Source organism: Vigna unguiculata, chromosome 5 (assembly GCF_004118075.2).
Source record: "Vigna unguiculata cultivar IT97K-499-35 chromosome 5, ASM411807v1, whole genome shotgun sequence".
NCBI lineage: Eukaryota > Viridiplantae > Streptophyta > Magnoliopsida > Fabales > Fabaceae > Vigna > Vigna unguiculata.
Window position 1 is genome coordinate 37727424 of NC_040283.1, and position 14319 is coordinate 37741742.

At 30.8% G+C, this 14319-nt stretch overlaps 1 protein-coding gene and 1 non-coding gene across 3 annotated transcripts; one reads left to right on the plus strand and one right to left on the minus strand.

The window, feature by feature from the left end:
- Positions 1–228: 228 nt before the first annotated feature.
- LOC114185756 (MLO-like protein 11) lies at positions 229–6863 on the minus strand. 2 transcript variants are annotated; one of them, XM_028073657.1, is made up of 15 exons: positions 5745–6863; positions 5424–5481; positions 5094–5326; positions 4875–4991; positions 4336–4396; positions 3940–4034; positions 3553–3633; positions 3333–3418; positions 2754–2803; positions 2501–2541; positions 2235–2405; positions 2107–2142; positions 1795–1862; positions 1519–1579; positions 229–854 (listed from the first exon to the last, which is right to left on the minus strand). In XM_028073657.1, the coding sequence occupies exons 1-15, from the start codon at positions 5868–5870 to the stop codon at positions 498–500; spliced, it is 1641 nt and encodes a 546-aa protein (XP_027929458.1). In that variant the 5' UTR covers positions 5871–6863; the 3' UTR covers positions 229–497. The 2 variants fall into 2 exon arrangements, with proteins under 2 accessions (XP_027929458.1, XP_027929459.1); XM_028073658.1 differs by having other exon boundaries at positions 3553–3627; positions 5745–6858.
- A 7063-nt stretch (positions 6864–13926) lies between these two features.
- Positions 13927–13999, plus strand: TRNAA-AGC. Its single transcript has one exon. It is a non-coding gene; the product is annotated as a tRNA-Ala (tRNA).
- The last annotated feature ends 320 nt before the right edge of the window (positions 14000–14319 follow it).

The window sequence follows — 14319 nt, forward strand, 5'->3', positions numbered from 1 at the left end:
CAATACATAATATGTGTAAACTACTTTTATATATATGAACACATTGTAAACCACTCATCTCAAATATTTCGTAAAAAATATTTGTTATGAAATCATTTGCAAAGATCAAACACATATAACAGCATCTGAAAAATGACATCAATTCCTTCATGTAACATAGTAAGGATCCAATTATGCAGTTTGTATAATAAAGACTCTCATAAACTGTGCATCAATATCACAAAGGAGTTTTCTGCAAACTGCATTGACATCCATTTTCTTTAATGTATAATCAACTTTAACAATTTACATAAAGTCAAATCCAAAAAGAAATTGTGTTACTGCATGATACCAACAAAAGTCACTCATATTCTATAGTTATTCCACATAAATTAGCACTATTACCTTGTAAAGCTTTTCTTAATTGAACTAGTAATCATCTTATACATCTTTAATTATCATACTATCTTCATCAATATATCAGTTAACCTTTTTCATTTTCCTCCATTGCAGATATTTTATCTGCCACTTGGCATAGAGGAGCATCTTAAAGTTACTTCAGCTTTAGAACTGCTATGTGCTGAAGATATTGAAGCAGAGGGTCTTAGGAGGGGTGTGGCAGCCCTACTTGAAGTTTCATTAGCAATGGGAGAAGGGGTAGATGTAACAGCTGGCACTGGTTGCAATTCTACTTCAGGGGCATCAATTAATTGATCATCTTCTTCAATAGACAACACAGTGCTTGTGTCTGTATGAATGGTGGAGTCATCAGGGAACAGACCATGTTTTCTCTTCTTCCTTGCTGCCTTACCCCATCCATGAATTGTTTCTCTTATCCTCTGTGGGATTAATGCTGCCTTGTAATTTGTTCCCATCTGACATAAACATTGAAAAGCTATTAAACACTGAAAACTTGTCAGATATAGAGTGTGTGATTTACAGTTTCAAAAAATTGTTATTAGTTTTCAAAACAAAGCTATACAAACAACTGGCTAAACAACTGGCAGAGATATAACACCAATGACACATGAGCCCAACTCACACATAAGAGATTGATATCGTCTTCAACAAAAAACTTTAAGACAATAAATTTAAGGGTTTTTATCTTTATATGGTGTTCAACTTTCTTATCTTTACTTAATATGAAACTTAGATTTACATTTGGATTTCCAACAAGTATCAGCTGGTGTAATTAATAGAAAAGTAGTATAAGATGAGAAAACATCTATTTGTTTCTGTTCTTTGGATTTTAAATCACAAGTTTAAGAAACAATTTTCAAATCTGTTAAAAAGTAAACTATAAACTTAATTCAATCCCACACAACCGATTTGTAAGGTGAAGTCGGCATCCACTTATAAAACTGGTGGACATGGGAATTCTAGCTAAAATTCCCTTGCCTTTGGATGAGAAATTGATTTTTGAGTAGTGTGGAATTACTCTAGAAAACAACTTTTAAAACCAAAAGATGAGAAGAGAATTAAACAAATCCATAGTAAGATATTATTACATTTTCCTTTTTCTAACTGGGGTTAACCTACCTGTGTAACAAGTGCATATAGTGGCAAGGTGCTATAGCTACAAAGAAACTGTCCTGCAAAGCTGCAAAGTTGAAATGTAAGGTGCATGTTGATTTGTCTTGTGTAAACTAAACCAGTAAATATCCAATGCTGACATTTTACATTAAATAGTTGAATAACGTCCATGCCAAGTAGTTATTTTATATTAATGGCATGTTAATTCTTTATTGAATTAGTTTACACGAGCATTGCATATGTAAAATCCTGAATAAGGGGAAAAAGTTGATTTCTGCATACCCCAATATTAGCCTTAAATACAGGAGAAGGTGATTCCTAATAAAGCAAGAATCATATCCGAACTGCCACTGTAGTCAAAAAACACATTTTGCTAGTTTAGTCAAATGCAAAAACTCAAAGTTGCAATCTGTATTATGATTCAGTAACACAAATATATAGCTGTATCTTATTTTTTTCACTATAACTCCCTAAAACTGAATCTTGCTTAAAATTTTGGGTAATGTGACAACTTTTTAATAATTCAACCTTAAAACAACATGATTCCTATTGGTCCATGTGTAATTCTAGGTTGTAAAATGGACAAGGAAGTACCCAGAACCAAAAGAATGAAGCCAGCTCAAAAGCATTCTGTCAAAAAGAATACGAATCATAAGTTAATACTAAAATAAGAAACTTAAGTAAGAAAACATGGCATAAGATGTAGACGAACCATGGCCAACCTGGAAGAGAATGAAATGGATCAAGGACAACAATAGTTCAGGCTTATTAAACCAGAAGAGTTCATCACGAGGCCTCAACTTTGCTTCTGGGAAGAACCCTGCAATTCCAGCATTCTCCAATGCCAAGGTTGCAATGACATGCTGTAGCTTTGTTCCCACCAATAGCACAAGCTGTTCATGAAACATAATGAATGCATTGTTGAATATCATCAATAATTTACTCAACTAAATTAGGATATCTAAAAGGAAATAGCGAAGTAACTTACAGATACAGGAATGATAGCTATCCAGAAATATAGGTTAGATCCTGCATAAACCACCCGAAAAAATGACCATATGTAAGATTCAACAGTATGCAAAACCAAGATTGACTTGGCCACAATGCTTCAGTGAATCTTACAGAGAAAAGGGACTGAAAGTATAAGCATAAGAGATTTTTTTAAGGGACGGTGAAGAAGCATGTTAAAATCAAGGAATTATAAACTGATTTTCTCCTAGATTGCTTTTAATAGGCTATACCTTTAATGTTGAAAAGCATGAAGCCAACAACAAATCCCCAGAGTGGGCCACTGCAAGAGATTTTAAAGACAATAAGCTGAAAAACTAAAGCAATAAAAATCTAAAAAGATTAAGTCCAAGATAATTTTCAACCAATATCATGTTAAGAAGTAGATTTTAAACCTAACTTAATCTTACAAAACCAACTTGTAAGAAGTCGAAGATAATTTCACTAGGATAGGTTTTAACTCATGGTTCTGATACTATGTTATGGAGTGCATTGTAAGTCTAACTTAACCTTACAAAACCAGCTTGTAAGGTGAGGTTTGCACCTACTTATATACTGTAAACTGGTCTTATCACTAGTCAATTTCCAACAATTTGCAATGACTATAGCATAGAAAATTTAACTACCTCTTAAAACACTAAATACAAGTAAATGAATATTTACAATTAAAACAGGTCATCTTGGAAATTTAAGATAATGGGAATGCACATAAGAGTGCACTACACTAGAGATGTTATAATACTTAAATAACAGAAATTGGTGTTTGAAGATAAAATCATGAAACTGTCTGCTGAATCTCGACTATTTCTAACCTCACACCAACTATCCTTTGGAATTCCTCTTCCATAGACCGAACCATGTAGCTGTGGAAATCATACTTTAATGAAAGGTGGTGATTCTGCCATGAAGAATGAAAACATAGTTAAGTAGTTTACATTCACAAAATAGTTTTGTGAGATGAGAACCACATTAGATAGCTTGTGAATAAAAAGCATCCATACAAAACACAAATTTTATTGCAATACTGCGTACCATGATGAAGCCTTTGCGAAGTGTAAGATAATCAGCACGAACCACAGAATGTGCAAATTGTCGAAAAAAACATGTCTGCAGCTTATTTAAAATAAAATTAGATAGATATGCAGTTATACTGAGTAAATGCTTCAAAATGAAACCGGAATTTACATAGAATTAGATGATCAAAATGATATATAAATTTAGTAGTAGAGGGTACACGGTACAATTTGATCAAAAGCTGAAAAATCTACTCTTTTCTGCATATTATGATTTTAAACATTCGTGATATCTTCCTAATTTCTTCAAATAAATTTAAGAAACTAAAGAGGGGAATGCTAAAAAAACAATAATGAAATGAAACCAATTGGAAACAAGAAAGCAAAGGGAGATATATGTAGTTACCACCCAAATAAGGGAACTGTTTTTGAACAATGGATTTGATACATGAGACTTGACAAAGGTTGATTGCCTTCTCATAGTCAACTCTCTTGTAATTTCTGTTGAAACAAAAGAATTGAAAAATCAAATTCAAAATATGGTTACAATATGCACTTCATGAACACATATTTTCTGTCAATGAACTCTCCTAAAAGCCTACTAAACAGGATCAGTGAAGTGAATTAGGAGAGGTCATACACAAATGCTTTTGGATTTTGATTATATAACAGATTGTGTTATCTGCATTGACTACATAACTCAGAGAAGAGATGCATTATAAAAATAGTTTTTTAAGTTTGTATATCAATCATACAACTAAAAACATAGAAATAGTTTTCATTCAAAGGGCAATGTGCTTACCAGATAATGAATCACGCCGATCCATGTGAGCCTCATCTTCCCACACTCTCCAACTGTGAATCTGGTTTGAACTACTATTGTTATTATGTCAAACAAAATCCCAAATGATATTTTTTACTTTATAAGAAAAATGCACAAATCTTTTCCATGGATTACTTAGTTAATTTTCATAGGACCAATCTCCGTACTTTTACTTTGTTTGAATAATAGTCCTTTTCTGACAACATAAATGTAATGTACATCGTATCAAAACTTATTTCCAAATAAAATCATGTTAGACATCATTATGAACTTGATATCTCAATTATGCTGGTATCGTAAAGTCCATCCATCATTTATCAAAACTTATTAGAAATCTCTCAAAGTATTTTATAACATCATCCCAATTTGTTCAAGGTTTTAAGCATGGTAAAGAACTAGAAAAATCATTGTGAAAACCCAAGCGCATTTTGAAGAAAATTTACACTAACCATTTTTTTGAAACAGTGACAAGTATTTGGCAGACATTCTTAATCTATAAACAGAAAACAATAACTCACCTTCACAATGGCCAACAACATAGTTAGGCAACTGTAAGATATATGAGTTACTGCCATGACAAAAATGAACCTGTGCAGCTGCTCTAGACCTTCATACGAAACAAATGGTTCATAACCCTGACCATGATAACAAAGTTGCAAATTAACTACAATGATTTAGAGCAGTAAAAGCAAGTGATAGTCAAATTTTATACATGTAAGGTATATTATTGCTCATGCCTCTTTGCAAGTGCTTCTGTTTATTCCATTCAACATCCTCCCAGATACATGATAAGCAGAAGCCATCCATAATTTACGCTTTTCAGAGCCATTCTCTTCCATTTGTTCATCAATCTGTGATCGAGTGCATGGAGCAAAAGCACTGTTGTAGAACTTAGATGGAATGCAGATATTAGCTATCATGCGTGATGTAGCTGTTAGTAAGAGTGATATAAACCCGAGTAACATCAATTCTGAAGATGGAATTCCAAAATAATGGGAACTGATTAGTAAGAATTGTTGTTTATATCTGAAACGAATACAATACAAGTATAATTTAATGCACAGCACCTTCTTTCATCTTCTCTAAAGCTGCAAGCAAAGGTTTCCGGTTAGTTTTCCGTAGCCACTGCAGCCACAGAAAAACATAATCACACATCAGAATTCATGCCAAAGGCAAAGTATTTGATTAATGAAAGGATTGTTCTTCAATCACAAGTGAGACAAGTATGTGATTAAGACAGAATCAAGCTCAAAAGTTTAAACAAAAATGAAAAGTGAAATGCATATGAAAAGTTAAACAAAATTTCAACTTTTACCATACAACTTTTTGCAATACCAGAGAAATTAACATCAAGAAACAGCATAGATTCTAGTTTAACTATTACTTACATTGCTTAAACGGTGAATGGAGCGTTCCACAAGCAGAGAGACAGCAACAAAGACAGTTAACACAGTAGCAACAGACCATGTAGGAGTCAAGGCCAGTGACCTTGTTTCCTGTGCATTATTGTCCATTTTGAAATACCCAAATCACAGACCAAACCTTGAATATGGCTATGGCTATGCCTAATAAAGTCACAGGCCAACTTCTTCAATGGACTTAAGACATAGTCTCATCAAAGATCTCATTGGAAAACTATACAAATAGAACTCATAAGTAGAAATTCTAAAGTATCTTTCTTCAACAGACAATACAAAGTAGTGATCTTGACTACTAATTTACATACAAATACAAAGATACAACAGATCAAAGGAATAGGAATAGAACCCAAATGGAAGCTTTAATTTCCAATCTCTTTTTCATTGACTCCAAGGTTTGAACATATACCATTTGCTAACAAAGAAAACTTTGGTAAAGCCCCCAAATGAACATGGTGATTAGCTCCTCACTGCATGTCAAAATCTTCCATAACCATCATCAAAGACTCTTCCAGAAAGAAAAAAGAAAACTATTTCCAATATGACAAAGATGGTGAAAAGAAATTTCCTTGACCTTGTTTCTCTCACTTTCTCCAGAGAAAATGAAAAAGGAAAAAGCAAACAAAAAAAAAAAGGCTCTTTCTTTTCCTTCCTGAGAGCCCTTCTGAACTCTATTCAGACCAACCTTATTTGCAAAATCATGCTCACATTCCAAAGACACTTTACTAGTTCCTTTAAAAGCCCAATATTTTCCTTGATTCTAATTTAACGACAGTGCCTAGCAGATTCAGACATTCTCCAATGGGAGTAAAGGCCACAACTTTTTCCCAAACATGAAGTGCCCACAACCTTAAACCCCTGTCAGGAATCTAGGAAACTCAGACCGGAAGCTGTCACTCTGTAAGAAGTGAACCCAGAAGAGTTAAATCTGAAGATCTCTCTCTCACTCTGTCTTTCACATAGTCACAAGCTGTAACTGACAAACTAGTTGTTTGTTCCTAATGCAATACATTGAATGAGTTCACCAAAAACTACATGCATTTTTATGATTCCAATATAAAATGAGGGACAAGGCGCGTCTTTTCCAGCTGCAATATCATGTCAATTCACTCTGTTCAGTATCTCTTCAATGGGCCACAGGTGCGTGCCAACTCCCACTCATGCACTATATAATATACTAATCAACCACATCTACCATGTTGCTTGATTCTTGTGTTCTTTAACCAGGTAAGTTCAAATTACATGAAAGAAAAAAAGGGTTAAAGATGAATATACTTTTTTAATTATCGAACTCACACAAAATGATAGTCTTTATGCTTTTATAAAAGATAATTCCTTGATACAAACAAAAAAGATGATAGAGTATTTTTCTTCAACTCTGTTTCATTAAGGAGAGATAACTTTTTTTACACACAGGTCTAATAATTTACCTGTGATTTATATATAAAAATTAAGTTACTTCATTAGTGATTTTAAAAGAATTGTTTTTTTCATTTAAACCATTTATTATGATTCTGAAAATTAACATATCTTTATATTAAAAGAAAATGAAAATATTTATAATGATTATGTACCGTCATATTATTTAAATAAAGTATTATCATTACTCAATGATGAATAAACAGTGGTTTAAAAAAGTATTGTTCATGCAGCATGCACGTGTTTCCCTAATACAGCTTTTATCTTTTTTCGCGCTGCAGTACGTGTATACCGCACTTGTCGTTCCTGCATCACCGTAACATTTTGCATACTTTTTTTTATATAATTTTTATTATTATTAATTGGTTTTGGTGAAAATGAATTTTAATTTGCAATCCACAGATGATAAGTAATGGTACTAGTATAAGTCGGATGCAATTCCTTTAACATTTTTATATTATTTTTAATAAAAAAATGAAGTCTGGGTACTATATGGAATAAAAATTTGCATTACCGACCGGTAAAAAATGGAAGAAAAAAGAAGAACTTGTATTTGGATTGTGTATAATAGAGAACAAATTTGAAAATAAATGAGATGTAAATAATTTTTGATTATTTATTTAAGGAAAAGTTTGATAAAATTTGGGATAATGTAGTGTGTTAAGACATAACACATGAAAAGAAGTTTAGATGTTTGTGATTTGTTAGATATCGTCCCACAAGACCGCAAGTTGGTGATGTTAAGAGTGTTAGGTTTAGTCCAAATCTCAATCCATATTCAAATATGTCGGTGCCACATGTCCAAACTTCAATTACCATTTTCTTTTGTTTTACCAACTATATATATATATATATATATATATATATATATATATATATAACTAAAAAAACCCATGCATGTTCTATTATATTAAGGCATTTTAAGAGATAAAAAAAATAAACATTTTTTAAATTAAAATTAATTTATTATAGAAATCTATAAAATAAATTACATTTAGAAGTAAAAAAAAAAATCTTTAAATTTAATGAAGTATGAGTCTATTTATAAAAGATTTCATACCACTCTTTTAATCCAAAATCATAAAACAATAAATATATATATATATATATATATATATATATATATATATTATGGATTATCCGTTTCTCTTATCTTTAACCATTATGAATGTATAATAGTTACTTTTATTTTAAATTTTTTCATTAAATAGTTACGCCAATAATTATTGTCTGGTTGTATAAAGAATTACACTAGTCAACTTATCACTTTCATTTTATTTTGTAAAAGCTTAAAAATTTATATTAACTCAAAATAAACTTATATTTAGTGTTTTAGTACAAAAAATATATAATATTACTTAAAAAAAGTCATCGATAAATATTTTTCTTATTTAACTTATTGAAATGACTCTAATCATATAAAGTACTTGACGTTGGAATATTAATACTAAAAGGAAGGTTCAAGTTAGGTCACTTATATTTGTCATGAGGTCACGCATAAAGTTGTTTTACTTAAAGAAAATAATCATAAGTAATGAGTGTATTTATATGTAACCCTAAAATTTTATTTATTTTTAATTTAAGAACTAAAATAAATGAATATATTAATTAATTAATCATTTCATTGTAGATTTACGAGACCAAAAAAAAGATTAATGATTCTTAATCGACGACTATGAATAATTAATTAATTGCATATATATATATATATATATATATATATATATATATATATATATATATATTATTGTTCTTCTGTGATGTTTTGGATGTGAAACAATGGAAAAGAGATAAAATTGTATTATTTTAAAATTCTAAAGATGGGGGCAGAAAAATTCAATCTTATTGTCAGTAAATATATTCATTGCAGGGTTTTTAAGTTTGAAATTGTAATAACGAGACTTGCTAGTTCAACCAAAAAGTTAATAAATTGATTTAACATAGTTTATGACCAATACAATCGGTCTGAAAATTGATTAAATGGATTAGAATAAAAGTTGAATACTTATATAATTTTGATTAAGTGTTAAAATATTAAGTATAAAGCATGATCATGTTTTGTCTACAATACAATAACTCCAACTCAACAATAAAACATGATTCATGTAAGACACAAATGTGATGTCTCACAAACGAACAATATAGTGCAATCTTAATTTTACATATGACAAAACATGAATATGTTGATATGATAAGCATATATAGATTTGAGGTAACATCGTGTATATATATATATATATATATATATATATATATATATATATATATATATATATATATATATATATATATATATATATATATATATATATATATATATATATATATATTCTTATTTTATGTAGAGAGAATTTATGTAACTTTCGTTTGTCAAAAATATTACTTTTCAAAGCACAAATCACATCAAATTATCTATTTATCTCTTTCTTAAAGAGATAAAGCTACTTTTTTAAAAAAAAAAATAATGCTTGCATTGGTAACTTTGAAAAGATTATCTACATTGTACAACTTTGAACTTTAGACAAATTTATGTAAAATAAAATTGTCTAGAAAGAGATAAGGACATCTAGCTATTGGGAGTTGACGTAAAAGAAGAAAAGAATATTTAATGTTGCATAGAGTGCATGTAATGCATCTTTCATCATCAAGCTCATCAAACGTAAGAAGGGCATTCGTAATACTTAAAGTTGTTCAATAGCCAAAAATAAATTTGCAATAACTACTTTCTTCAGAGTCTATATAAAGTATTTCAAGAAAGAAAAAGAAAGAGAGATGTCACATTGTACAATGTGAATACTCTACCCAATTTTTCGCACTCATAAAACAATTGTATAAAGAGAACTATTCGTGCTCAATTAGAAAACTAGAGGAGTGTGCACAAGTCTTATAGAAGTCAACAACCAATATTTATCTCTAGTGATGAACCTTGTGATTTGTTGATCATGACTTAGATATATCTTAACCAGGAGTGATTGTTTGGCAAAGAACATTTGATTAAGCCAAAAGTTCCTTGATGAAAGAATACTTGGTCAAGCCAAAAGTGACTTGTGGAAAAACTATTTGGTTGACTTACTTGTGGAGAGAATATTTGGTTAAGCAAGGAGTGGCTTGTGGAAAGAATTATTGGCCAAGACAAGAATGGCTTATTGAAAGAATACTACTTGAATAGGGCTAGCTAGAAATGGGTGTGAATCAAAAGAATACTTGAAAGGAGTTAGTTAAGAGTGGTTACGAGCTCAAATAATACTTAAAGGGTTAGTTAGGAGTGGTTTTGAGTTCACACAATACTTAAGGGATTAGTCAGAAGTAGCTACGATCCTAAAGAATACTTCTTTTTGCATTTATCAACATTAGTATGCTTAGTGAAACTCAATCTATTTATGTAGAATTTAATGTAATATGCATGGTTAAATGAATCATTATAAAAATACCTTATGTATTTTTCTTTCTCGTTGCCTCTTTATATTGTGTTTTATTCTTATGCTTAGAATGATTTATTGTGAAAATATGTATCTAAAACACTTTAAATAAATATATTAATTAAGTTAAAAAGTTATTTTTTTTCACTTCATTAGATGCAAAAGTCATTAACCGATAGTTTGTCGTACAAAACTATCGTCTGAGTATCCATCACTAAACATTTACGAAAAAATTTAAAAATGAATTAAAACATAATATAATACTATCTTCTTGTGTTTTTTCCTATTTTCACATAGGTTATGGCTTCTTTATTGGCTATATGGGATATATTGGAAGGTAATCAGGTTCATTCCATTTTCAAACGCTTATAGTGGCTTTCAATAATCGTGTTTTATACTTTTAGGGTTGATAACTCTTCAACATGCTTTCTTCATATTCCCTAAGTTCCTTTCTCATCTCCAAGATGGATAAAGAAGGATCAGACGATAGTTTAGTTTGAGAGGTCTTTATATCTCTCTTTAGATTTGGTCATGAGGCTTCAAGACACAGTGTTGATAGCTTTGTCTTGATTGATGTTCATGTTTTTGGTTAATACCATTCAATTATTTCTTGTAGAGGTTGTTAGTAGGGGATCGTTTGGTCCATGATGGACTCCAAATATACTTTACATAAAATATAGTATATTTTATCTAATTGTCTATCCACATATACATGTTAATGAACTTTCATAAGAAAGTCAGAAAGTGAGTAACTTGGATAAGAGAGTCAACAACAATACCACACACAAGTGAACTTCACTAAATTGCCTTACAATGTTCACCATATTAATGGCCCCATTGTCACCAAATAATAGATGCAACCTTTTTTACAACACACAACACCCATACATAGAATACCACAACTCTTTCAGTGTAACATACCTCATATTCTTAAGCATCTATAATACCTCAAAATAGCTTCATTTATTTGGGTCACATGACATGTGATAACTTTTCTAGTATATTTTAGTCTACCATTATTTACAAACTACCCCATAATGAACTACAACTTCGAAAAAATTCTCCTGTACATCTCAACCAATATATATATATATATATATATATATATATATATATATATATATATATATATATATATATATGCAACCTTGTCAATATGAATATGCACACAAAAATCACATATTATAGACTAATCTAATAATACATAATGTTTCAGGTGTAGGAGTTGAACGTCTACTTAAACAGTTTCCAAGTTCTTCAAGTCTTTTGTCTTGCTCTCCATTTGGTGTTCCTGTTCGTTAACCAATTGGGGTGTATATATTAAAGGTATTTCGATGTTAAAGTCAGAGCAGGATCAATCTATTAAAGTAATAAATGTTGTAATTAATACGTGACAAAAGTTCCAACAACCATACCTTTGACCTATATTTATAGTTTTTCCTATGGCCCTACGACTAAACCCAATCACACTTTAATTTTGATTACTAATCTATTTATGTTAATTAAGCCGCTAAAGGACTTTGAAGTATGTCGTCTAGTAACATAATTAGTATAAGGTTTAATCATGCCTTTGGTCCCCATTTTGGAGTCAAAATATCAACTTAGCACCTGAATTTTTAAAAGTCTTAAATTGGTCCCCTTTTTTGTTAAAACGTCTCAAGTTTGCCTTTTTTGTTAAGTCTGGCTAAACGGCGTTAAATGGGGTGAGCATCACCCAAAAATTTCAATAAATAAAGACCTTAGGTCTTCAATCTAACCATTGAGTGGAGGCTTCACAATGTAGTATTAGGATAAAATAGGGTCACGAGGGAGGTTCTTTTAGTGTAAATCTTATGTGTAGATGCTGCTGGAATTGCATTGTAATATTTTGTGAGTAGCTAAACTCCCTCATGCCCAAGTTTGATGTAATCAATTATGATTCTATTCACTTCTACATCTTAGGTATTTATCTTTGCTTTCACTCAATTGTTTGTGGTTTGATTTATGCTTAATGATGACTTAATTACTCATCTTATTTCACGGGTTTGATTTGAGTTGGAAGGTTGGTCTCAACTCGTGTGGATGAATTGACGATTCATCCTATTTCACTGGTTGGGATTGAGTTGAAAGAATGATCTCAAACTAAGGTCCAATCAAATCATCATACATGTACTGGTGTTGATTCAGTAGCCAGAGGGAATGTTGGAGGAGAGAATCTTGCACATTAAAGCAAGGAATCATTCTACCAGGAGTTGAGGAATCACATTGGGGTTTGGAGTCCTTAGGTTCTAGTGTATCAGGGATAAACCTAGATCTACATAGAAAGAGTACTCCTAGGACATTAAATGATTTGCATAACAAGTAAACAAGATGGTAGTGGTGTAGTAGAAGAAGATGAGATGAAATCAATCCATAGCCCATATTCCACTCAATCTATCTAATTACTACTATTTTATTTACTTGCACTCTCTATCAGTCAAAAAAACCAAAAAATCAAACTAACAATATACTTGCTAAATCCTTGTGCATACGACACTTGTTGATACTACTATGTACTATTACACTTGATGGAAAATGGTTGTTGAGAAATTGTCATCAAATGGTATAGAGAAGATTAACGTCTCACCAAAGGTGCTCTTGCACGGTTAAGTCCTTCGATTTCTGAATCGCTTAAAGGCATGCTCTAACCAACAAGTCAATGACATCTGTAAAAGTCTTCTTCGAAGTAGTCTCCCCAATCGGCTCTTGTTGACTTGACCAACCGACCTTATTTGACTGACCGACTTATACAGTACACGTACAAACATTGAAACCAATTGAGGGACCACACATACAAACTAATTTGTGGGTTGTAAACCCTAATCAAATATATTATAAAACCTAAAAAAAAATATTTTAATCCCACCATAAACTGAAAAAGAAAAACAACCAAAATTGAAACTCAAATTTAGAGAGAAAAAAATCCCACTCACCTCTAATACTCAATGGAACACAACCAAATTGCATAAACTAAGAACCACAATTTCACCACCACAAGCTCAATCGTCAAACTACAAAATCTCACTCCCCCAAATTTCAATCATCAAATGACAAGTGTGTCTTGATTTTATTCTCCTGTTAACCAATTTAACACCATTAACAAATAGAATCGCTTTAACTTTAATTAAAATTATAGAAAATAAATTAAATAGAAAAAACAAACAAAACCTTAAATAAGTAAAAAAAAATATTATTATTATACAATTGCACTCACTATGTTAAACTTTTGTGTTAATTTCAGAAATTGTTACACATAAATTTTGGATTTAATAGTTAAAGTGCATTTTCTTAATGTTGGGGATGTAGCTCAGATGGTAGAGCGCTCGCTTAGCATGCGAGAGGTACGGGGATCGATACCCCGCATCTCCACTTTTGTAAATGGAGACTTGAAAAAAATTATCTTATTTTTAAGTATTTATAATTAAATTTTGAATATAATCAATGTAAAAATTAAATATAATGTAAAGAGTAGATTTTGTAAAAATACAAAGGATATAACATGTTAAAACATATAGAGTAAACTCTCTAAGAATACTAAGAATGGACTATGCAAAAATACGTAAACTATATTCGTTATAAATACAAATCAGTGTATGGACATTTTGGTCTTATGTGTATTGTTAGACTCGTATAATCAGTGCATCGACAAATGCATCTAATATCTAATGTTAGACTCGTCTAATTAGTAT